Source organism: Pristis pectinata, chromosome 6, assembly GCF_009764475.1.
Source record: "Pristis pectinata isolate sPriPec2 chromosome 6, sPriPec2.1.pri, whole genome shotgun sequence".
In the NCBI taxonomy this organism is placed as follows: domain Eukaryota; kingdom Metazoa; phylum Chordata; class Chondrichthyes; order Rhinopristiformes; family Pristidae; genus Pristis; species Pristis pectinata.
Window position 1 is genome coordinate 17320037 of NC_067410.1, and position 27294 is coordinate 17347330.

Here is a 27294-nt window from a genome sequence, read left to right on the forward strand (position 1 = left end):
CCAAAGATACCTGACAAACACACATTTAGTTCAAAACTAGCAACAAAGCAGGAAAAATAAGCAGTCTCACTGAGGCCACAATGATGTTTGACATAGGAAATCAGAAATAAAACATGCATTTACAATTGAATCATGAGCTCTGATTTCTAAGATAAACAGAACAAAATAGGTAGTTGCACACCTCACAAACTCAGGACATCTCAAGTGATATCGTTGTCGGTATATAGGAAACATGACAGCCTAATTGTTCACATTATTTCCTGCCAGCAACAATGTGGCAATGGCTGGATAAGCTGCTGTTGACCATTATCAATGCACCTACACTTCATTGAACAGTGCCAGTGGATGTTTTTTTTAACAAGAGAACTGTATGGATGTACCTGTTAATTTAACATTTCTTTTGAATGATGGCATTTCTGATAGAGTTGGATTTTCTTGCTGTGACAGTTTAGGTTTTAGATGCCCAGGTGCCCACTGAGTTGGAATTGAACTCACAACCTTCTAATTCATTTAAGAGTTCTACCATTAAGCCGCTATTGACACCTAAATATAATATTGGGCCTTAAAGCTTTTTTTCTGCATGTTGTTTTGGTAAAGCTGATGAGAGTCAGGAATCGAAATCAGATTTATCGTCACTGACATATGATGTGAAATTTGTTGTTTTGCAGCAGCAGTAAAGTGAAGAGATGTAAAAAATCTATAAATTACAAAAATAAATTGTGCAAGATAAAAAAGGAATAATGAGGTAGTGTTCATGGACCATTCAGAAATCTGATGGTGTAGGGGAAGAAGTTGTTTATGAATCGTTGAATGTGGGTCTTCAGGCTCCTGTACCACCTCCCTGATGGTAGTAACAAGAAGAGGGCATATCCCGGATGGTGAGGGTCCTTAATGATGGATGCCACTCTCTTAAGGCACCACCTCCTGAAGATGTCCTTGATGGTGGGAAGGTTTGTACCCTTGATGGAGATGGCTGAGTCCATAACCCTCTGCAACCTCTTGTGATCCATTGCATTGGAGATTGGAGGCTCCATACCAGGCTGTGATCCAATCAGTCAGAATGCTCTCCACCATACATCTATAGAAATCTGTAAGTCTTTGGTGACATGCCAAATCTCCTCGACCCCCTAAGTAGAGCGAGGTAGAATGAAGTAGAAGCAGGGAGGGATGTGGTTTGGATTTGGTAGGAAGAGAAAAGGGAATGTGGGAAATCGTGGTGGTGAGAAAAGGTGGTGGTGGGGGTGGGGGGGGGGGGGGGGGGTGGGGGGGAGGTTGAAAGCCTAGTTTCTATTTTACTAAAGAAATGGAAATAAAATCATTTATTATTGTTGAAAAAAAAATACTAAAAATATAAGGAATGTGTGGTTCCTGAGAAAATGATTGTCTTACCAAAAAAAACCTTTTATTATGGGACCAGCATTTTCAAGCAATTATGACAAAACAGTGTAAAAGCAGGTTTAGCACATTTCTAGGTTCTCTCTGTGGAGATACGGCAGGAGTTCAAGATGTTAAACGCCAGGAGAAAAGGTTCATAGGGTCATCTTGGCTTTGAATGATAACATAGAAGGCATTGTTTCCATTGACAGACACACGAGACTGCAGATGCTGGAATCTGGAGCAACAAACAATGTGCTGGAGGAACTCTATGGGACAAGCAGCATCTGTGGGAGGAAATAAATTGTCGATGTTTCATGTCGAAACCCTGCATTGGGACTGTTGTTGTTGTTTATTGTTTCCATTGAAGTTGGGTTCTTCAAATTGTTTACCATCTTTTGAGTTGCCTAGACTTCAGGAGGTTATAACCGTGAGGCAATCCTCTGATTTTCTTTTGTGTCCGTGACGTGGAGCCTCATCCACCAAGTGGACATGTGGAAGATTCTGGCAGTACTTTGTATGATTTTCCAACCATTCAGTTGTGATCACAAAATTACGGGCGCAAAGTTCTGATCAAAGCTATCGTCAGTTTTGCCTTCCTCCTTGGAGTCATTCAGCTGACGTTCCTGCATTCTTGATGCCTCCATATTTATCTAAAAGTTTCTGAAAGGATACAGTGTTCATCTGAATGGTGTGCTGATGGGGTGGATGGGTGAGTGTTGGAAGAGGGCAGAAATTGAGGCTATACTACAATGCCTCGTCACTGTTGAGAGCTGCCATATAATGAGCACCATGTTTACAGTGCATAAACTCAAGTGTCAACTTTTAAACAAGAAATTAGGTGCAATCCATGATTGCATAGGAATATGAGAGCTGGAAATAACCCATTCAACTACTTGAGCTTGTTTTACTAGTTAGAGCAAGGATGATCAGTGTCTAAACTCTATCTGCACCTGGGTTTCATAATCTATAATATTCATGTCAAACAGCCCTCTATCAGAAATCTGTAAAGAAATATTTCAGTCAATTTTGCCTTAATTTTTTTGGGCAGAGTGTTTCAGCTTTCTGTACAGTTGATGTGAAGTACCCTTTCTCCTATCACCCCTGGACGGTCTCCAATGTGAATGTGATTTCCCCCTCATTAATGCAAATGACAACAGAATTAGATCTTACTTCAATAGTCACACAAGATTGTTGCAGTTAGCATTTCTAATTGGCATCCTATATTGACTTGTGCTCTCCAGTTTTGATATACTGATAATGCACTTTTATTTGTTTAATATAATTTAGTTTTACCATGTTGTTGCATTATAAAAATAAGTAATAAGATTTCCCATGGGTAGCTTTGGGATTTGAAACAGTTATAATGTTGACTGGTTAATTTGGCTGGTCTTTAAGGTCACTGTTCAATTACTCCCCATGGGGAAGCCATTCTGAGTCAATTAGAAGTTAATTGTTGTTGCTGAAGTTCTTTTTTTATAGCTGTGATCCCCTGTTTATTATCTTAACAACCCCTTTCACCTTCAAGATTATCTCATCAACAGAAAAATGACAGGAAACAAAATGATCCTTGCCATTTGGTGGATGTGACATTCAGTGTTACTCAGCAGTTTGGTTTCTTGGAATGTGACATTTGAAGTTGTGATAAATATACAGGTTTTATGTAACAGCAACTCAATGTTCATTTATCAGAAAAATATACACGCACAGAAGAATTCAAGAGCCCATTTGTATTTTCCCTAAGGTGTGTGACTAAGGTGTGTGAATGATTCACCCTACCACCAGTCCATTTCCTCGCTTCCAATTTGTGATCTCCTAACCGTTCATGTTCCCTCACTCAAATTTGCTGAGCAGACTATCCAGGTGGTTGCACAGTGGGAGTATATTAATAAAGTCCTACCTGGTTGGTCAAGGGAGGGTTGGGGGGGGGGATATTAATGGTTTAATGTCCCATCCAAAAACTGTTGACTCCAACAAGCTGGCACTTTCTTAGTTCTGCATCAAAACCTTAACATAAATTGTATGCTAAAATCCATAAGGGTCAGGGTAAAAACCTACAACCACTTGACTTGGAAGAGAAGTATGGCAAATTGATCCAAACTGACCAGTTATTTCCTGACAATACAAGCATTGGTCATAGACAGGGGACAGTTATTTGGAAGGGCCACCATGGCTGATGTTGCTAGAATGCTAGATTGCATAGAAGGATGATAGCTGGAAGAGTAAAAGAAGGTGAATCTGCAATTTTGCCCCAAGATACTACCCTGATCATATGTCACCTTATTTGTTCAGTTTAAATACATAGCACAGGAACAAACCATTCAACCCATCTCATCATTGCTGGTGTTTATGTTCTATATGAGCTCCCCCCATCTTGCTTCATCTAATCCTAGTCTGTTCTTGAGTTTCCCCTTATGGGCATCTACAGTGATCATCTCAGCTACTTCCTTTGGTGGGAAGCTTCATATACTACCCTCTCTTCAGTAAAAATATTAAACACAGCAACACCAATATCAGTTGATATCCTTTGGATGTATACCCTGTAGTTTTATGAAGACATTATATTGTTTATCGGTGAGACCAAGCACAAACTAGGTGACTCTTTGCTGAGCACCTGCACTCCAGCTGCTATGGCCATCTGGATCCCCTGGTTGCAAGCCATATTAATTCCCTTCCCCATTCCCACACCGACCTGTCTGCCCTTGGCCTTCTCCACTGTCGGGGTGAGGCACAGACGAGAGGAACAGTACCTCGTATGAGCATATCACCCCAAAGGCATGGACACTGAATTTTACAATTTCAGGTAACCTACTCCCTTTTCTGCCCCTTTCTCTCTCCTGATCTACACTGGTGCTCTTACACACACCCTTCTTTCCAACCCTGCTCCCCCCCCATCACTCAGTTTCTTTCTCCTCTCCCATTTCTCCCACTGCCCCCCCCCCCCACCGCACTGTTCCCGTCCGCCCACCCTACCTCCCTTATTTGGTTCCATGCTTCGCTTTCCTATCAGATTCCGTCGTCTGCAGCTCTTTGTTCCCTCCACCCAACTATCGCCTCCCAGCCTTCCCTCCCCCACCTTACTCCATCTGCCAGTCATCTCCTCCCCATCTGGATCCACCTATCGCTAGCTCTTGCCCTACTTGTCCCGCTCAACTCTTTATACTGGCTACTCCCCCTACTCTTTCAGTCCAGATGAAGGGTCTTGACCCGAAGTGTCGACTGTCCGTTTCCCTTCACGGATGCTGCCTGACCCGCTGAGTTCCTCCAAAAGCTCTTTTTTTTTGCTCCAGATTCCTACATCTACAGTCTCTTATATTGTTTATCTCTCATTGTGGGTCCAGTGTGTCATCTTGCTGGCACTGAAAGAGAACCACAACCAGACAACTCTTGAAAGCACGCAGCATTTCTCTCAATCACCTTTGCACACGAGTCCCCAGAGAATGCTGGTAGTGAGAAACACAAGGCAAATTACACGTGTGAATGAGGAGAAGAGGGAGCCATCAATAACGTTAAGGTTTGGGGAATTGTGGCAGAGTGATATCGATCAGGATAAAAGATTAAAGAGCAGCCTGTACCGACCTTTTTACCAGTCTGTTGTTCCATCCAGCTGTGGATACAACAAAAGTCCAGAGGCCTGAGTGTCTTTTAACTCATGCAGTGTCTGTAATATAGCTTTGCAACAGATGGCATACCTCAGCGAGTTGTTCCTTGCTCATCCAAAGCATGTAAAACCAGCTCCCAACAGCTTCCACATGATTAATTTTTCTGTAGTGCCGTTAACAATAATCCAGCTGCATGTCTCTGATCCACCAAACACAGGAAAAATACATTGAATGTTAGGGTTCTCCAGTTTCCTTCCACATCCCAAAGACATTGGTAGGTTAATTGGCTGCTGTAAATCACCTGTAGTGTGTAGGTGAGTGGTAGAATCTGGGGGGAGTTGATGGGAATGTGGAAAGAATAAAAAACGAGGTGAGTGTAAATGAGTGCTGGATGGTTGATGTGGACGTGGTGTGCCGAATGGCTTGTTTCCGTGCTGAATGACTCACTGCCGCTTTGACTTTTCTAGTAGAAAATCAGAAAGCTAAGAATTCTGGAAATGTCTTCTGAAAATGTAAAGCTATAACTTCTACTCCAAACACTGGGCTTCCAACCAAACACTGGAAACACAAAATGGGCTATGAAGGAGCTGAATGCATATTGAGTAAACATCCAACACAAATAGAGTCGTAGAAATTGTAGGGGAATAGCTCAGTGGAGAAGTGCATAGTCAGAATATGTACCAATGATTCATTGAAACCAATTGAGCTGAGCATCAAATACTTATCTTTTACTCATCCCACTTAGCAGCACTTGATCCATAGCTATTATGCCTTGGCAATTCAGCTGCTCATCCAAATGCTTTTTTAAATGTTGTGATGGTACCTGCCTCTACCACCTTTCCCGGCAGTGCATTCCAGATTGCAACCATCCTCTGGGTGAAAAACTTCTTCCTCAGATCTTCTCTTAAACTTTTATTCACCTTAAACCTATGCACTCTTGGTCTTTGACATCTAAGCCATGGTGAGAGTTCTTTTTTTTTACTATCTACCCTATCTATGCCTCTCATAATGTTGTATTCATTATCGAGTTCCCCCTCGTCTTCCTCAACTCCAAAGAGTACCAGCCCAGCTGATTTTTTTTTCACTTGTACAATATGATGGCACCAACCAAATGGGAGGTTTATTTCAACGGAACCATATTGACTAATGATGCCAATATGATGATTGAGAAGTGCAAGGAGGTATATCTGCAATCTTGCTGGGAGATACCACCCAGTTCTCATATCTTGTCTTGCTTATTCAGGATGTCAGTCTTTATCCTCTACTTGAGCTTCTGACTACCCTGCATCATCTACCACAAATTTCATACACTATTTCTTCCCTAACCTTCGCCTTAAAGGCATCACTCCTGGTCATCTCAAATAGTCCACATGATAGTAAGTTCCATATTCCGTCTACTCCTTAGGCAAAGAACATCAGTATCAGTCAGAGTATAAGCTCTGTATTTTCACGCAGAAAACATTATATTGTTTATTCATTGCTATAGGCCTAGAGCACAGCTTGCCTACACTGTGAAGGATTATGCTTAAAATTAACAGAAAAATGTTTTAAAAATGTATGCTGGAGACATTATCTGAATCTGTAACTCCTAATTCCTCCTCCAAACTTACCCAGAAACTTAAAAGAAGTAGAAATATTTCATTTTCCCCACTGTACATTTTAGGAATTCAACTTGCTATTTATGCATATTTGGAATGTGGACTCCCATTGAAACACTGGATACACAAAATGGGCTGTAAAAAGGCCTTCAAATAGCTTCAGTTGAATCCATGCTGAATGGATCTTTAAGATAAATAGAACAGCAGTAATAAATATAGAAAATAAATGAATGGAAACTTGTGTAGTTGGAACATTGAGCAGCAACCACTTGAAACCAGTAGTTCTGCAGTTAATTGTGAGTGGAAGCCATTTGCCTGGAGAAAATGTCTCAATTTGTTGTGCTGCATGCCACAATAATGAGCATGTATGCAGACCTCATCTCATTTTCCATTGTTGTATTAATTATGGAAAATATTAAATATAATTCCATGATGGTTCGGATTTGAGATCACGTTGTTAAGGAAACTTGGTCGCAAAGTGACCAAGGCTTGGGAATTAGGACTTAACTATTCAAGAGGTGGGTAAAATGGCAAAGGAGGCTGGGTAGCCCTGATAATAAAGGGGTCGCAGTCTCAAAATCAGGGGCAGGCCATTCAGAACAGAGGCGAAATGAAATTTCTTCACCAAGACTGTCATGAACCTTTGACATTCTGTATCCAAGCAGATGGTGGAGGCTTAGTTGCTGAGTATTTTCAAAACAAAGAGTGATAGATTGTTGTATGCTCAAGGAAATGCAGTGCAGGAAAGTGGTGCCCTGCTATAACCATAATGAATGACAGCGAGTGCACGAGGGGCCAAATAGCCTGCTGTTGGTTCTAATTTATAATGAAAACCTGGATTCAGAATGAAATGAACAATAAAGATTGATGTTTTCTGATGGTATCCAGTGAAATTTTATTGAGAAATTTGTGGTCAATCTAACAATTCAATTGAAAAACTTATTTTTCTTTGTGAATAAACTGATCAACTATACTCAGAATTTGGTGCATGTGAACGGGTTGCACATCATGTGTCGTGGTTATATCCTTGGTAGTCCTAATCAAATATTCTTTTCCCTTGGACTATGTGTTTATCTATATTATGGATATTGGAGTTATTGTAATTGATTTCTACATATTTTGATAACATTTTACCTTGTGGATCAACTGGCAAGAAGACCAGTCACTGTGGAACTGGGGCAGTCAGACCCATAGCCAAACATACATATAATAAAATAATGTCAAGTTCCATTCAGTCCTCACTATATCTATATCCACAAATTCAATCCCTATGATATTTAAGTCCACGGAGAAGCAAGGGGCAACAAATTCTCTCTCAAAACAATTGGGATAAGATGGGGGACCTTCTCCAATGTACAAAATATTAATAATCGGTGTTTTCTAATTGTAGAAATTTTCCTTATTCTGGGAAAATTATCTGTTACGTTTTTGTTGCATAAATTGCACCACATCATTAATTTTTAAGCGGCTTCTTAACTTTTTGAAAAAAATTGAATCTTTCTTGCTTATACATAGAACATAAAATAGTACAGCACAGGAACAGGCTGTTCAGCCCACCACACACTTGTTTGGATTAAATTCCACTGCCATGGTCTGTGCCAACCATCATGCCAATCCAAACCAATCCCACCCATCTGCATGCATGTGTTCCATATCCCTCTATTCCTTGCCTGTTCAAGTGTCTGTCTGAATGCCCCTTAAACGCTGCTATTCTATCTGCTTCTTGCATTTGCCCTTGCAGCGTGTTCCAGGCACCTAACACCCCTTACGTAAAAAAAAAATTCCCTCGCAAATCTACTTCAAACTTTCTTCCTCACACCTTAAATCTATGTACTGTAGTATTTGACATTTCCCACTTGGAAAAAGACTCTATCTATCTTATCTATGCCTCTCATAATTTTATGTACTTCTCTCTGGTCACCACTCGGCCTCTGATGCTCCAGAGAAGATAATCTAAATTTGACCAACCCCCCCTTATACCTAATACACTCCAATTCAGGTAACATCCTAGACAACCTCTCATATATCCTCTCCAAAGCCTCCACAACCTTCTTATAGTGTAGTGACCAAAATTGCACATTATATGCCAAATATGGCCTAACTAATGTTTTACACAGCTGCAATGTGACTTCCCAGTTTTGATTTTCACTGCCCCAATCGATGAAGGTAAGCAGGGAGCTAAGTACTTGCACCCCAAGATTTCTCTGTATATCAATGTTATTAAGGGTCCTGCCATTTAGTATATACTTTCCTCTTGTATTTGACCTCTCAAAACGCATTACCTCACACTTGTCCGGATTAATCTCCACCTGCCATTTCTTCACAAAAATTTCCAACTGATCTATATCCTGCTGTATCCTTTGACGACCTTCATCCTCGTCCACAAGTTAACCAGTTTACACGTCATCTGCAAGATTTACCAATCGGACCACCTACATTTTCATCCAAATCATTAATATATATGACAAAGGACACAGGTCTCAGTAATGATCCTTGCATAACCCCACTGGTCACAGTCAGAGAAACATCCCCTACCACCATCTTCCATCTTCTATAGCCAAGCCAATTTTGAATCTGGTCTATCAAGTCACTGGGGATCCCATGTGTCTTTATCTTCTTGATCAACCTACCATGAGGGACCTTGTTAAATGCTTTACTGCAGTCTGTATGTACAACATCCACCGCCTTACTCTCATCAGTTACCTTTGTCAATCCCTCAAAAAAACTCAATTAAATTAATGAGAAAGGGCTTCCTTCATTATTTTTACTTTTGCTTCCATTAATTGGATTAAAATCTCAGAAATGTCATGATTGAAGATATTTATTTCAATCCCTTAAGCTTAAATTTGAAAAGCTTCATTTTTCAGTTCTGATTCTGGAACTGCTTTTATTTGTGGTATTAATGTCTTTCTCCATTTTGGGATTCGCAAGTAACTACAGAATGAGCTCTTTCTTTTAATTTCTCAGAGAAGGACTAAAACACATAGTAATTCATGAAGCATTTGGAAAGCAGAGTGCACAAGGAAACACAATTCATTTTTTAACAAAAGCACAATACTTTGGGATGTCTGAAATCTGAAATAAAAACAGAAACCATGGAAGAATTGAAGAGCTTGGGGATCGGCTTTGGAGAGAAAACAACATTCTGATGAAAGATCTTTGCCCTTGACATTAATTTGACTGCTTCCAGGCCATTTCATGAACATTCCCATTTTGTCCCACTAAAGGCTATTGGTTGGATCTGTGGATCCTAGTTTGTACACTATAATAAGCTCCTGCAGGCAGGTCCTTGGAAGGAAATGGGTTGGTGCAGGTGCAGGTCAAATGATGCACTTCCCCAGTTTAGGGCACTCCAGTTTAACTCACACAGCCTGGGTGGCTTGAGATAAAATTAGTCCTGGTGGGTTTTACCATTACATGTACCTTGTCTACCACTGGCAAATGCTAACCATTTGTACAAAATTAAATTTATATTCACTCTTGTAACCCCAGTAAGAATTTCCATAATTTGATGGTGAAAGAAAAATAAGCAAATAATACAGCAAATAATTCAATTCTAGTGTTCACAGTTTAATTCAAATCCACAAAAGATTTATTTAACCTGATGGTTTGAATGCTTCCTTCATGAAATGGTATGTTGCAAAATACATATCAATTTTGAATTTTTGAGAATGTACTTTTCAAGCAAAGATCACCTAAAACTTAATGTTCTATTCAGCCATTGGGAAAGACTGCAGTTTGTGTTTTTTTAAAACCCCTTCATTTTAAGAAGCTGCCTATAAAATGTCCTATAAAATGAGCTGCTCTGCTGCAGTGTGTCTGCTGTACGTGCTCTGTGTGACTAATATAGAACTAACTGTTCTTAATGATTGGAAGGCTTCCTTAATTGCTTTCACGTATCTTCTAAGCTGTGGAAGCTTTGCAATGATCAAGATATTTGCCTGCAACCCCTGTGGTTTAGATCCCAGCAATGCTTATCACATGACTTTACCAATCAGTATAATACCCAGTTTGTAATTATAAATTTTGTTCTTGCTGCCAAATACTTCTTATTTTTGGGGTACTGGAAAAGGGCAGCTACTAAAACACATTTCAACTTTGAATATAAATAAATGACCCACATACAGTATTAGTTTCATGAAAATGTTTATCTGGATGAAAAGGAGCCAGCTTGCTCACTTTCTAAGCATAATTTTCACTGAGCTTCAGAAAACATGATTAAAAAGTGATTGTACCTATTAAAGCAGTAGTTGAATTGTTTCCACCAAGGAAGAGAATGCTGCCTCTAAGTTCCCTGTTGCCTCAGGAGAGATCCTTCCAGAGCAGATCAAGCCAGGGAAGATGCTCCTGTCTGTCAGAACCTTCTGGAGCATTCCAGTGCCACTATTTGGCAGACCTAGATAGAAGTGGTTGACCAGATCAGTTCTAAAAGCATCACCCTTAGGACCTAGCTTTGGTGTATGAAAGGATTCACTGACCTCAGCAGAGTAGCAAGGGTGCTCTTCATATCTCTATCTTGCTTAGCTATACCTGCAGCCCTCTGCTCCATTCCCTCCCCTCAACATCAGTCAATTTGCGATTACTAGGACATGCATAACATTCCCAACGTGCTCATCTTTTCCTTTTTTTCTCATCAGTGCCAACAAACAGTATTGTTGTCATACAGCCTACCACCTGGTGAGTCACTGGCACCCCCGGTACTATCTCACAGCATATTCTATGCACTTTTCTGTACATTTATTCACCAAATGCATGTCTGTGCCATCTTGCTTCCCTACTTCTCCAGCACATGCAGCATATGGACTGAGCCCTTGTGATTTGTATGGTGCTTCATTTACATATTCAACATGCTTCACACCCTTAAGTGGCCTCCAGAAGACTCTCATGAGCTAATCTCTTTCATCTAAGTGTATCTCAACTTCTGGAACCTGGAGTGGAGCATCCTTTGGAAAGGTGCACAGTTGTGCATTCCACTGCTCCCAAGCACTAACCCAGACAATAGCACTCAGCGTGGGTTAGACAATGATCCAGCGGAGATGTCCTGTATGACTGAGCAGTAATAGAAGAGGAGTTCTTTTCCTGCTTTATTGATTAGGATATGATGAAGGGAACATCAGAGACACAGTCATGTGAAGAGAACTGTGGGGCTTACTCGGTCAGCTGTGTGAAGTACCAATAGGCTTGCCTCAGTACAAAGGCTGAAAGTATGAAGCTGTCTGCTTCAAGCCGGAGGTCTCATGACATCAGGGTTCTGCCTTCTGTCTTGGAGGGCGTGGCCCTGTCCGGAGACACTGTAGCAAGCTATCAAAGGGAGACGGTGTCATCAGGCTTTGCAGCTTTGCTAGAAGTTTGAGCAAGTGTCTGCTTCCCTGTAGATTGGTGCATGGAATGAGCTTCAATCTATCAGAAATGGCAGTGGAACAGCTCCCTATTAGAATATCAGCCCTGCTGCTCCTTCTCCAACTCTTCAGCTCACGTCAACTGGAAACAAAAAGTGCTGGAAACACCTCGCAGGTCAGGTAACATCCATGGATAGAGAAGCAGAGTTAACCTTCCAGGCCAAGGCTGCACTGAAAATTTCCTTGCAAAAAAAAATGCAATCTCCCTGCCTTCACTTGGCCTGCCAATTGCTGGCCCATGACTTCTCAAAGTGGAGTTTTTGATTTTCATTCACAGTGCTAAGAAGCCAACTGAGACAGATTGCCCCAGTGATAGTCAAACTGTTGCAATCTTCACCTGTGTCCTATTCCACCCAGTCTTGTAATTTGCTCTGTTTTGCTATTTAGCAATGGATGTCATTATCAATATCTGCTATTTAACTGCAAATATTATATAAATACAGTGTGTATGTATTATTTAAAATGTGAAATAAATTGTGGCTGATAGCTTGTGTCCAGTCTGCCCTCAAACTGTGTTTCACCTTAAGTTGGTCTCAGTCTGACCATCCTTGCTTCTTCAATGTCAAAGATGATTAGCTAGCTATGTGTAATATTGACAAAATTACAATTTTTGCCACACTCCTTTGCTTCCTTTGATACTCCTCCTCCTTGTCCCATTCAGGTATATAAATGTATTTTGGTGTCTCCTCATCTCTACTTGGATTTATTTTGTTGCTGCTTTAAATCCTTTTTTTCGGCCTTTGTTCTCCAGAGCTCTAGCTTTTTGCCTTAGTTTCTTAATAAAAGGAAGCTGCACTATACACAGAAGTTAATTGCTATGATCTCACAGTACTGGCATCGTATAAATGCAAATGGTTTTATCTGTGTGGAAATCTCTCGGTGAGGATACTCACACTTTAACAAATAGTAGCAACTAGTGGTCTAAATGTGCCAAAATGATCTCCTTAGGGAGTTCCTTAGAATCAGGGATGGCTTCGTTCCACTCTGGTCCTGTGGTGACAGATGATTCCATAGATAAGGCAGGAGGTGCCTGACTGGGTTGGTGGCTGGCTAGTTTGTGAGGTGATGCGCTCCTTCCACAAAGCTTCTGATGTATGAGATTCTCAATCTCCTCCACTTTGAGCAGGCCTGGGCAAGAGATTCCCATGAGTTGGTGGGAAGGTTGTATTTTTCAAAGAGACTTTCAGCTCTGTTCACCTGGTAATCCCTACCCATTGACAAGAATTCAGAATAGAGTGTCTGCTTTGGCAGTTTAGTGTCTGGCATGTAAATGACATGGCCTGCCAAGTGGACTGGGGCCTCAATGACATCGGATCACTTATCTGTCCTGTGAATTTGGAGGGTTTTGTGAAGGTGGTGTTGGGGGGAAGGGGGTGGTATCTCTCTAGTACCTTGAAGTGCCTGCTCTAAGTAGTCTGGATCTCTGAAACATATATGAGGGCAGGGGTCACTGATGCCTGGTAGACCATGATTTCATAGTGAGACCCTGGGAAACATAACGCACTTCTCATATGTTGGTAGCCACTAGTTAAGGAAGGAAGACATTAATGATGAAATTCACCATGGCCTTCAATACACAGCATAGCTTTAGTCATTTGAGGAAAGGTGTGTTTGCAGATTGAATAGTTACAAAGAACATGCAGGACATAGCCAGAACAATCCTGTGACTGATCAGAACGAATTCCTATAAAGTTTTTTTTCCCCCATTTAGTGATTATCAAATAATTGGCAGTACTAGGAATCAGTAGTAATTGTGTTCTCTTTTGGAAATTTGAAGGGAAGCTCAATTGGCTATAGAGTGACATTACTACTCATAGCTGCTACAGAGATAATTGGATAAATTCCCCCATCAATCATACCTTGCGACTTCACAGCTTTAAGTGATTGGGATTGATTTTATGCACATAATTTACAAGACTTGGCCATTCACTTCATTTTGTTTGAGAAGTTGTAAAGAGAAGTTGCTGCGGTTTTGGTTCAAAAATTCTGTTTGCTGTAGTTCAACATTTTTTTTAATAGACTGGACAGCTAATTCTTGTTTTGCTGTTTTCTCCAAAATACATTTTTTGTTGTAAATCTTGCCATATGTCCTACCTGCCTTCAGCATGCTAACTGACATGGTGGTGTCAATATATGTAGTACAAGTAAGGCTCCTTCTGTGAGTGGTAGCAAAAGCTGATGTGAAAGTCAAGAAGGGAAAGGATCCTACTTTCATCCAGTGTACCAATACTTAACTCCCAGGTTAATTTTATTTTAAGCAGTTCTTTCAGCAGTTTCAAGTTGTATATTTGACAATTGAAATATTTAACCTCTGCTGAGAAGAAGAAAATATTTCATTGCTTTTCACCCTCTCTTTCTGTGGGGAGATTATCTTAAAATGCTTGCTGAAACAAAATGACTAGTTTTTTTTCAAGATGCTACAGTGCTGTCTAATGGGGTACCAGCAGTGGGTGTGGAATAAACACCCTGCCTTGAGTTTTCAGTGTGTTTGTGAAGAATCAGCAAAAAAAAACAGTAGAGATTACTCTTAATATCACAAGTCAATGGATTAGATGCTAGAATTCGAATTCATTCAAATCCAGGACAGAAACTAGAATGAAGTCTAACATTTGTTAGAAATTGTTGTGTAGAATTTGGGTGTGAATGTTCCACTCCTCTTCTTGCAGTGGTTTAAAATTGACTTGAGGGACCAGGGGAGAACAGTGCAAGAAAGTAGATGGAAATAAAGAAAGTAACCTGAAGGTTATTGTTTGTTTCCAGCAAGGCCATTGATTATTTTTCACTCCCAACTGGTTAGTTTTCTGTTTGCCGCAGTATTTCTGCGGTTGCCAAATAAGAACATAAAAACAGGAGAAGGCCATTTCCATCTTCCATCTGGGCATGTTTAGCTTTCCAGATTCAATATTGCACTCTCCCACTTTAGGTACCTTGCTGTTCCTTTCTGCTTGCATTAAAATTGGCCATTACTGACAGTCATTCATCTATGAATTCCCTCTCCATAGAGTAGTGCACTGCTATTAGCAACACATAATTTGGACCCACCCAAACATAAGAGAATCGGAGAGTAGGCCACCTGGCCCCTTGTGCCTGTCCAGCTTTTCAACATGATCATGGCTGATGCACCTCAGGCCTCAACTCCTCTTCTGTGCCAGATCTCCATCTTCTTTCATTCCACCGATCTTCCAAAACATTATGCCTCTTTGTTTGAGATTCTCCCACTGGTGAAAACACCTTCCCATCTACTTTTTCATGTCCCTTGAGAATCTTATTTGTTCTGCCCATTCCCCCTCCTGTGTTGTCTCTGCTGCTAAAACTAGCTTGTTTTGCCTGTTTTCCAGTTGTGACGAAGTGTCATTGACCAGAAATTCTCTTTATACAGATGCTGCCTGACCTGCTGAATGTTTCCAGCATTTTCTCTGGTTTATTCTGAATTTCAACATCTGCAACTTTTTGCTTTTCAAACAATCTCACAATATGTTTGGTGCACCAGACTTATCTCCCAGATTTCTCATTGTAGAGTAGTGCCTGGAGATTAACCTCCATTTCCTGGAGACACCAGGAAAGTTGGCAGCACAGTGAATGAAACCAGTGGTCTAACACAATGCACATTTCTAGAGTTGCCATATCGGATGTTAACCTTAATTTTTACGCAGCCATATTTAGCAAACACATGAAATGAATTAAGTGTGGCTATTACTGATCAGTAACCCTTGCAGTTTGATTGATGCTTCTGTTTAGCATTCAGTTTAGAAAAAGGGAGGACTTAAAAATAGAGAGATCATTATCCTCTTTGCAGTTCCCCTGCATCAATTCAATTGCATTGTTCAATACAACATTTAAAGTAACTGTTTGCCAGTTGACAGCATTTATTGCTAAAAGCAGATAAGGCAGGTGAAATAATTCAATTTTAAAAGTAGCATAGGATTATTTTGCTAAATATTCTGAGATTACTACAGCAAAGAGAAATACTCAGTTATTTTTTTCTATTCAATCTTATTAATGAACATCAGAAATAGAAGCAAAGTCGGGAGTTGGTAGAATCTTCTAAACTGAGCAAAGTGAACCCTGTATCACCAACTTTTACCGATGCACCATAGAAAGCATCCTATCTGGATGTATCACGGCTTGGTACGGCAACTGCTCTGCCCAGGACCGCAAGAAGCTGCAGAGAGTTGTGGACACAGCCCAGCGCATCACGGACACCAGCCTCCCCTCCTTGGACTCTGTCTTTACCTCTCGTTGTCTTGGTGAAGCAGCCAGCATAATCAAAGACCCCGCCCACCCGGGACATTATCTCTTCTCTCCTCTTCCATCGGGTAGAAGATACAGGTGCCTGAGGGCACGTACCACCAGACTTAAGGTCAGCTTCTACCCCACTGTGATAAGACTATTAACGGTTCCCTTATACAATGAGATGGACTATGACTTCACGATCTACCTTGTTGTGACCTTGCACCTTATTGCACTGCACTTTCTCTGTAGCTGTGACATTTTACTCTGTACTGTTATTGTTTTTACCTGTACTACATCAATGCACTCTGTACTAACTCAATGTAACTGCACTGTGTAATGAATTGACCTGTACGATCAGTTTGTAAGACAAGCTTTTCACTGTACCTCGGTACAAGGGACAATAATAAACCAATACCAATGAAATCAACCAATCAAAATGGATCCCTAAGCCCATACCAGACCTTAGTTTTGCTGGAGCACCCAAAGCTACTTAATGGCCATAATCTCTGTCCTGTCCCTGAACCTTCAGGATTTCTATTCTCAAAGAGCTTCTGCAGTTTAATTTCCCTCCATTGCACAGGTTGAAGTAAATCAGTTGAATCTGTTATTGTTGGATAGGTCATGATGGTTAGTTGAGTAAAGGAAGTATTTTGTTGAAGTTTCTTTGCAATATTAAATTCGTTTGACTGATTTTCATTATTTAAGTATGGAACAGGATTGTTTACTCAAGGCTGATTCTTTTAATTACCTGCTGTCTAAGCATTTCAATTAAAAACAAAATTCTTGGAATATTCAGCTGCTTGGGCAGTATCTGTGGACAGAGAAAAAGAGCTACTGTTTGAGTCAATGATCTTTTAATCATTTCATCTGATTTGCAGGATTTTGCATTGCTGCATCCCGATTGGAACTTTAGAATACATGGAGCCATTATTTCCTTGGAAAGTAAATGGGCCAAATGCTTTTTCAAAAAAAAATAATTATCATAATGGTCAGTGGGCGTGATCTTGTTTGAATTGATTTTGTGCAACTTGATTCTGCTGAGAATCAAAATAAAATCACCAATTATCTTGTCTCAAGAATAACCTCAAACATCTAATGAGCCCATTATACAACGTAAATAAGAAACGGTCATGAATCTAACTGTGAAGTGTACAGTACCTTTTAGCTATGTCTCAGTGGCAAATGCATGACGCCCATTTTACTAATGGGACTCTGGAGGCCTTTGTTACTTGCATAATGGGGCATTGGATAACCTCTCCGGGCAATGGAGAGCTCAGTTATATACTTCATCCCCACAATAACATCTGTAACTGGTTTTTGGTGCTTTGGGAATCAACTCCCATTAGAAATTAAGTTTATATAACAGTTACAGAGATCCATGAGAAAGATGTGCAAGACTTAATTTCAGGTGGCCAGCCCACATAGATATTTGATGCTATAAAGACCTGCTCTTTCGCAGCACAGAGAGCATAGGTGTCCCGATTGTCATTCATGTCAGGCAGAATTTTTCTGCGGTTGTGTATTTGTGCCGGGAAAACCAATACAATCTGGGAGAAATGCTGTTCCTGAATTAACAGACCACTGTTAAGCTAGTACTGCCAGGTTTGCTGTTACTCATGCATTAATTCCTGCTTATTTCATCATCTATTTTATTCTCTTCAGTTAGTCTTAACTAAAACTACCCAATTTTGGAGAAGTGAGTTGTAGCACAATTTTGCCTTGTGAAAAATTTATTATTGATCACTCTTACTGTTCCCTGATTTCAATGAAGTTGCCTCTGGGATATTAATCCCCATTGCATTCAGCAGATTAGGCCATGTGGTCATTGATCTGATTACCACCTCATACCAATGAACCACCTCCTTTGAAAAATCAACCAGTTTTAAACATGTTGATATCTGATTGACAAGTAATAATCTGTGAGTTCTATTCTATCTTTATAATACTCCTTGATACATTCAGTAAATCTAATGCTATATTAACATTAAGATTCCAAAATTGCCTGAAGGTTTGGAGCAGGGTAAAGTTGAAATTGATCTCTTTGCTTTCAAAGTCATGGAAATGATGGAATGGAGAGTGGTTGAACTTGTTCTTTATTGTAACTTATTATTAAATTAATTCTGTATCTTTGCAGTGTGTGGTAGTGCTGCAGGTGGTGTGGAAGATGAGGGGGAAGCTGAAGCAGGCTGGATTGAAGGAGCTGCTATCCTGCTGTCTGTTATCTGTGTGGTTTTTGTAACTGCCTTTAATGACTGGAGCAAAGAGAAACAGTTTCGAGGTTTGCAAAGCCGGATTGAACAAGAACAGAAGTTCGCTGTTGTGAGAGGAGGCCAGGTCAACCAAATCCCGGTGTCAGAAATAGTTACTGGTGATATTGCACAAATTAAATATGGTAAGTCCAAATGATACATAAAATTGTATAAAACTGAATACGATTAAGAAAATGTATGCTCTTCCTTACTGTGTACCCTCCAAAAGAAATTCACAGAGACAATTTTTAGTGTTATTTGAATGGTGGTGTTATAGCCAAAAATATCTTGCATTTTGGAATTTTTCCCCTTTTTAATTTCCATAACATCCATCTTTGAGCCCACATGAGGGAAGCAAATTGACCTTTTTGTTTTATGGTCCTGATCCTACATTGAATGAAGAAGGCAATCCAGTATGATTGGTTGATCACCAGTCAGCCTATCAGTAATGGTTTCTGATGGTTACTGAGGACAGTGTTGATCACATTTGTATGGGAAACTTAATCTCCTTTGTTTCTCTTATTTGTCTGTTTTTCAGCTGAGAAGATTGGCAGGCAACAAAGTGCTGGATTCCAACAGTATTCTGTAATTGTCTGAACAGTGTACGAGAGTCCTCTGGGTTTAATGCCTCCAATTTTCTCGCTCTCCCATTCAAATGTTTATTCAATTTTTGCTCAATTATTTTTGTGTTTGTTGCTCCAAAGATACACCTCTGGGATTAAGTGGTTTTGTATTCCTATTATTCTTCTTTCTAATGCATCATGCTATTAGTATTGTTGACAGTTCTGCAGATGGACCACATGAGATCAGAAACTTAAGTGTACATTTTAGGTCAAATTTAAGGCAGTTGCAATGGCTACAGGAGATGTAGCTGACTTGTTTGATCTGTGATTAGTGGTTTCCAATTTTTTTTGTAGTTAATCTTATTTTCTCTGATATTCCCAACTGTCAAGGATTGTGTCTTAATTACACTGTGGTATGTCACATTGAGGAGGTAGAACATTTTAACTAGAATCAGCATTGAAAATTCACTTATGAATGGACTGTGTAGGTACATAGTCCATTCATAACATGTAGGCTCCTTGTACTCTGTCTCGACAGATGAAACAAAAACTCAGATTTCAAAGGCTGTCATTTTCTACAGCTGCTTGCAACGGCCTTGGTATTCCACTGCAAGAGCTGGAGACATTTAGACCCCAAATTATTTTAAAAGAGACATGACTATCCACAGAAAGATCAAGCCTTTGTTCTTAACAGTGTTGGATGCAAACCCATGCACCAGACATCGAAGCTCTGTTAAATCCATTGCATAACATGTTGTTTGCTTTACTTTTAATGATTGAATCTAGTTCCACCATTTTCTGCATAATAAATTACTCAGCAGATTTGTTTCTGATCTTTTCTTTGTCTTTGATTATCAGGTGATCTGCTCCCAGCAGATGGAGTGTTAATTCAGGGAAATGACCTTAAAATTGATGAAAGTTCTTTAACTGGAGAATCTGATCACGTTCGCAAATCTGCAGACAAAGACCCCATGCTACTTTCTGGTGAGTTAACTAGTGATGGTATCATTACATTCTGTATCTGATGAGGAGGAATCAATCATAAAAGGGAATGATGAAAAATGATTGTTACAAGAAGTAAATCTTGCATCAATGGCAATCCTCATTCAGACGCAAGTCAGGAGGAAAGATGCAGAAAGACGGCGCTTTGAATCTGTATTTGAGCACTGATACATGGTTCACCCATTTAAAAAGGCAGAAAATCAGCAGGATGAGTGCAGAATGTGATTATATCAGTGCATTAATGAGGTGGAGGAGTGGACAGGGAGCAATGAAGGCCATTAATAATGAAACTGAGATTTTGAAACAGGATAAGAATGAAGTAAAATTTAGATTATTCCGAAGGTTTCAAAACAACATAGAACAAAAGCTGAAAACAAAATAAAAATGCAGATGCTGGTAATCTGAAGTAAAAATAGAAAAAAAATCATCAGGTCTGGCGGCATCCATGGAAAGAGAAACAGTTAATGGTTTGCATTTGAGGCCCTTCATCAGAACTGAGAAAGAGAGAAAACAAATTTGTCTCAAAATCAGAGAAGGTGGGGGTGTGTAATGGGTGGACCAAATGGAATTTCTTTGTTAGGGGTCACAATAAAAAAGTTTACAGATGATATAAAAATGGCCATAAGTTTGGCCATGAGCATTAAGGTATTTGATTGCAGAAAGATACAATGGTGGTCAGCTGGTTATAAAATTGTTGAATGGAAGTTAATTTAGAGATATTTGAAGTACTACATTTTGCAGAAGTGCAACAAGGCAAAAAAAAGACATAGTAGTTGAGAGGATATTGAGTGGTGTATGGGAACAAAGGGATCTTGGATTGTTTGTTCAGGAGAGGTCAACAAAATGGCATTCCTTTATTAGCTGAGGCATAGAATATAAGAGCAGGCATGCGGATCTACACACGCCTCATTTTGAGCACTCCATACAGATCTAGTTACTATATCAGAGGAAAGGTGTAATTCCACTGAAGAGGATACGGAGGAGGTTTAAGTAGATGCTGCCACAACAAGAAAATTTGACGAAAAATTACATTGGCTAGAGTTGTTTACTTTGAAAGAAGGGAGGCCTAAGGGAGACTTAAATGAGGTATATAAAATTATGAGGGGTCTAGACAGAATAATCAGGAAGGGCCTATTTTCCTTATCAGAAGGGTAAAACCCCAGGGGTCATAGATTTAAAGTAATTGATAGAAGAATTAGAGGGGAGATGAGGAAAATCTCTTCACCAAGAAGGTGGTGTGAGTCTGGAATTCACAGCACAAAACAGTGGTAGAACCACAAACCCTCATCATGTGTGGGGGGAAGTGTGGTTGAAGAGCTGTGACCTGCCTGACTGCAGAATTAAGCAGGGTACCTTTTATTCCAACTGATACAGACACAATGGGCTGAGTAACTTCCCTCTATGTCAGTAATCTTTTGGGATTATTATTTTTGCAAACACAAATGAAGTATATTAAAATGTAGTGCAGTCAAAAGGTAGTGCAGTTAATTCATCAGGTATCGTGAATAAAGAATAGGATATATAGATATTTAGAATGGCACCCGCACTTTTCTTTTGCCTGCTTGACATTTTTATTAAAAGATGATTTCATCTTTGTCATTATAATAATGTACAAGTAAATGGAGAGATGGTTATCAATTTAATCATATCTTTGAGCACAAATGTACATGGCTGTAGCACTTTTGTCCAACGGTGATATTGGAAAAAGCAGGTGTATTTCTCCTTGAACCAACAATAATAAACCCTGAAACATTGAATAATGAAAGCTGAAGCTACAATACATCAGGTGTCTTTTTAAATTATGTTATAAATTGATGAATTTATAACAATATTTCCCCAGCAGATCTATATTCATTTGTTGTATGTGCTCAGCTGTATCTCGCTGGCATTCTGTCAAACATGAGTAGAGAGAATTTCTTGTGTCCAGTGAGTGGCATTGGTAAGCATAGCCATCGATTCTTCAGCATATGAATTCTTGTCTGCAGAGTTGAAGGCAATTCCTCAAAATGTAACATCAATCAAAAAATAAGTCTAATATATTCAGAGTCTGACAGAGGGAACATTCCCTCCAAATTATTGAAAAAAATTAAATGTTTCTGAAGGTTATTAATTTTATCAGCTTTCAATTTTGAAATGGACTGAACGGAAGGTTTGTAACATCCATCAGCTTGAGAGGCTTTTGTTGCTTGATATTAAGTAGTCAGAGGGCAAAATGAGCACACAAAGACCATTCAATCTGTAACACTGCTTTTTGACATCCTTACCTTCAATAAACATGCTACAAGGCTATTTTTAGCTCTGTCAGGAGACATGTACTTCACTGACTTCCACTGCACAAGGACTAATTTACTATGTCAAGGATAATGAAAGACAGCACGTGCTAAAGAAATGTGTCACTGCAGTGTGTGTGAAACATACTGAACATTTTGAAATATGTCAAGATTTTGTCTAGCAGCTTCAGACACAGATTTAGAAATCCGTATTTGTCACAAACAAAATTGTAGATTTAAAGCTAATTATAAAATCCAGCAGCTGTGCTAATTACAGAGATGAACTGATCTTAATGAGCCTGCAATCTGGCTATGACACAACCAAAAATGGGGATGAAGATGATCCCCTCAAAGATTCCTAAATTGGTCTGTGTTGGGAGTTTGACCTCCCAGAATCGATGGCTATTATCGCCCCATCTCTGAGAAATGCAACCACCTTATTTTGCATTGTTTGCTTAATATCATTGCATCGTCTTAAGGGGTAGTGGAACCTTCTTTTTGAGAACTTGTATTGGAGTGGAGATGGTTTATAAAATGGGTCCTATTAAAATTATATTCAAACTTAACATTGTTCTGTGGCAAGAATAACAACGTTTTGATTTAAGAATTTTTTGTGGGAAGTGCTCAGTCATGTAATTAAGATCACAATCTTTCAAGGTAGAAAAGTGAACACCCACTTGCACTGTTTTTCACTTTGTACCCACTCTGTCATACCTGCAAGTTATCGATTGCTTGTATTTCTTAAGCTTTTATTTCTGCTTTTGAGTCTTGCAGGTAATCATTTCCATGCAGAATGTGCAGGACATTTCAGGGTGGTAAAAAAAATGGGCTGTCAATTAGTTGTGCAGAAAAGGAAACCAGAGTTCTTAAAAAAAAGTACTTTTGCAGTGGCTTCACTTCAAGCACCAAGGCAGCCACAATCCTTGAAGCACGTGCACTTTAATTAGGAAAGCCATTTAGTACAGAGGATTATTTACATAATAGGAACCAATTTTCTGGCCAAGCAGATCAAAGAATGATAAGTGCAGCAACCAATGGCTAGTCCTTTCTGCCTTTGCAGCTGAAGTTTGGCAGTATCCAATGTCATCAGTGGAGCCTCCCAATATCTGGCACTGAATCCATCCCTTCCACATTGCTTTGATCTGCTCCAATTCCAGCTTGGAACTTTAGGTCCACTTTCCTCCTCTTGCCACGCCATTGTTGATGGGCCTTGACTGGGTGTCAACAATGGACGACTCCTCACAGGTGTTGGATTTCATTAACACCTCAAACCCATGCTGCCTTTCGATCTGAGGAGCAGCACGAGCATCTATAAGAGAGAAATAGGGGTGTCAAGAGGATAGAGAAAGGGGAGAGGACAAAGACAGAGAGTTGAAGGGAAGAGGAACCTTGAATAGTACAGCACAGAACAGGCCGTTCGGCCCACAATGTTGTGCCGACAGAGCTAATCCACCTGCAGAATGCCCATATCCCTTTATTTTCCTCTCATTCATGTGCCCATCCAAGCCCCTCTTAAAAGCCCCCAATGAATTTGCCTCCGCCACCCTATCAGGCAACACATTCCAGGCATTCATCACTCTCTCAGTAAAAAAAATGTACCCCTCACGTCTGTTCTGAAGCTACCCCCTCTCTCCTTAAATGCATGCCCTCTGGTATTGGATCGCTCAATAATGGGAAAAAGATATTGCTTATCCACCCTATCTATGCCCCTCATAATTTTATACACTTCCAACAGATCACCCCTCAGTCTATGCTGCTCCAGAGAAAACAGCCCAAGTTTGTCCAGCCTCTCCTGATAGCACATGCCCTCTAATCCAGGCAGCATCCTAGTAAACCTCCTCTGCACCCTCTCTAAAGCCTCGACATCCTTCCTACAGTGAACTGACCAGAATTGCATACAATACTCTAAATGCGGCCTCACCAGAGTTCTGTAGAGATGTGTCATAACTACTTGACTCCTATACTCCTATACCTTGATTAATGAAAGCAAGGATTCCATAAGCTGCCTTAACCACCCTGTCTACCTGTGTAACCACTTTCAATGAGTCATGGACTTGCACCCCAAGGTCTCTCTGCTCTTCAACACTGTTAAGGGTCTTGCCCTGAAGAGTGTACTGCCTCTTGACATTAGTCCTTCCAAGGAGCAACACCTTACATTTATCTGGGTTAAACTCCGGAAGGGTGAAGAAAGCAGAGTAAGTTATGAAGTGCGGGGGTAGATGGTATTGTATTGTAGAGAGAGGATGGGGAGAGGGGAGAGAGCCCTAGCACCATGACTGATGGACTTTTACTTCCACCTGTTCCCTTCCTCCTCGTATCTTTCTCTTTCTTTGCCTCCTTTCTCTCTTTGTCTCCTTCTGTCTATTTGCCTCCCTTCTTTCTCTCTCTCTCTCTTTGCCCCTTGTTCCTTCTTCCCTATTCTATTTTTCTTTCTTACCACAATTTATATCATAAACCAAAGGTGAATAATTTGGGGTTGAGTGAGACTGAAACAGGCCCAGACAAAAGCCAGTTAGCAACCTTCACAATGTTGCATATTAAACTAGCTTGAGGCTTTCAAAGGTAAACTCAGATTATAGTTTGAGCAGATTTTTAAATAGTTTCATTAGTGCAGTTCCAACACATCACTGAAAAGGACAATGTATTGCTTTTGTATTCATCATACTGCTGTAACATTAAAGATGTTGAGAATGTTATTGTAACATTCAATAGGTTAATGAGCAATGCAAAGAATTTTTTTCTTGCTGATTTCAGTAATTAAATGGACAAAGTCTTGTATTTTTTTTCTTTTTACCTCAAGTTTTTGCATAATAATTATATTTCAAACTTTACCTTTCACATCAATTTTTTTAAGAGTTGGAGGTGGTCATTAGGGGTTTGAAAGCTCTTCTATATGTTCGGTTCAACAAGAGTTGACAGGTGTGCATTGTTTTCAAAATCATGAAGTCTTTATGATTGTAATCAAAACATTATCTAATTTGTGTGTGCACATCTCAGGCAATCAATAAAATATCTTTTGGTTGGCACAAGCCAATTTACAAAAGAGCAATTGATTCTGTTAGTCCAAAGGTAGATGAAGAGTATAATAAAACAAAAATAAAATACTGCAGATACATGAAACCTAAAATAAAGAAAACACTAGAAATAGTCAGCAGGTCTGGCAACTTCCCTTGGTTCCATTCCCCTCTGCACCTGATTGGATCAGTATTCCGAGCATTTTCCCTTTGGGCATGTTTTTCAAGACTGCTGCAAGTTTCTTGCACCAAGCTAGAAAGGTGCATGATTAGGGAAACTGAATCGAACAGCTCTTTAATAGTCATACAGCTACTTCCTATTAAAAATGAAACAATACTTAATGTGCCTTACACCGCAAGATGAATATTTTTGTTGAAGTAAAAAAAGCACTCATTTTAATATTCTGAATATTCACTCCTTCCATTGTTGGCAGACTCTGGCTGCAGCAGAGACAGTGTACAAAATGAACTGTAGAATTTGCCAATATTTCTTTTCGAGCACCTCACATACAGTACCTGTGACCTTTACCACATAACAATATGGTAACAGATACATAAGTGAAGCGGTGCAATGAGTTCTCCAGCAATCATACACTATTCTGATTTGGAAACATATCACTATACATTCATTGTTGCTGAATCTAAATCCCAGTGTTCCTTAATGTGAGAGTACCTTCATCAGAAGGATTGAAGCAACTCGGTACCAATTTCCAAAGAACAAACATTTAGAGATATTAATTCTGGTCTTCACAGTGATGCCCATATTATGTGAATGAACAGAAATAAACTGCTAATTGGAATGTGGAGTATTTGTTTTGTTTCCTTCAAACATTTTTGTTCAGCAAATGTTATTTAAAAAAATGCACTCAAACAAATTGACAAGAATAGCTCAAGAATTTAATCTACCTTTAACAGTGGGTTCACTTTATTCTAATGGAAATGATTTTAACCTAACCTTCAGATGTTTGATTGTATGCTAAGAACAGGAGGATGTGCTTTTAAAACGAAATCAAGGCTACAATATGATTTATGAATCAAGTGTATCCCTACTTTCTCAAGGTACAACTCTGCAGCCAAAAGAGTGGCAATAAAGCTTTTACTTAAAACAATCCATCTGCTAATTCATCCTTTTTTGTAACTTTATTTCATTGATTACCTCTTCTCAGGTACCCATGTCATGGAAGGTTCGGGCAAAATGGTGGTTACAGCCGTAGGAGTTAATTCTCAGACTGGCATCATATTCACATTGTTGGGTGCAGGTGGTGAGGAAGAGGAAAAGAAAGACAAGAAAGGTAACATTATTACAGCAGATAATAAACGTGCATTGATCAAACACTTGAAAAGTCAGTAATGTATGAATAAATCGTGGAAGCTTTAATGTGAAGCACAGGTTTGATTCTGCCACAAACTCAGGCAGGATTGATTCTGCCACAAACTCAGGCAGGATTGAGAGTATCGATTTACTGAATAGAAACACAGTGAGATTTGGCATAAAGCTACTGTTTTGATTGGAAAATTGAGCAGATATCCAACTGTTTTGCCCAATGTGATTCTTCGATTAAAATCTTGAAGGTGTGCAGGAATAAGCCATCGTTATGAGGGGGGAATGCATGATAATAATGTAAAATGAAGTGATAATGATAATACCTTTCATACAGTTTTCCTGTCATTTTGGTCAATTTAATGACAATTTCATTATTGTATTTATGTTAATCAGATGGTCAGCGTGGCTCTATTTTGTGGTCCATGTGAATTACTGTTTTGTTTAAAAATTGTTAGGTCATACCATTCTTTCTTTGTTAGCACAAATGTTTTTGAAAAACCTCTGTCTGAAGTACTATATTTTATCTCTGCTCCTGCAGACTTAGCTACAAAAGCACTCCCCCGTGTGATGCTGTCTTTTTCAGCAGTTGTCATGAAGCCTTTTGCAGAAATAAACATGACTTGGAAGCTAGATAAATCAGACAGCACCTGCAATGCATGTCGATTG

General features: G+C 39.6%; 1 protein-coding gene across 11 annotated transcripts in view; it reads left to right on the forward strand.

Moving 5' to 3' along the window:
* Positions 1-27294, forward strand: part of atp2b2 (ATPase plasma membrane Ca2+ transporting 2) — a 604494-nt gene that overhangs the window by 403167 nt on the left and 174033 nt on the right. For all 11 annotated transcript variants that reach the window (XM_052017134.1, XM_052017133.1, XM_052017136.1 and 8 more), the window contains 3 exons: positions 18341-18598; positions 19877-20002; positions 26471-26596. In XM_052017134.1, coding sequence (XP_051873094.1) covers positions 18341-18598; positions 19877-20002; positions 26471-26596 — 510 coding nt within the window. The remainder of the gene's footprint in view (positions 1-18340; positions 18599-19876; positions 20003-26470; positions 26597-27294) is intronic.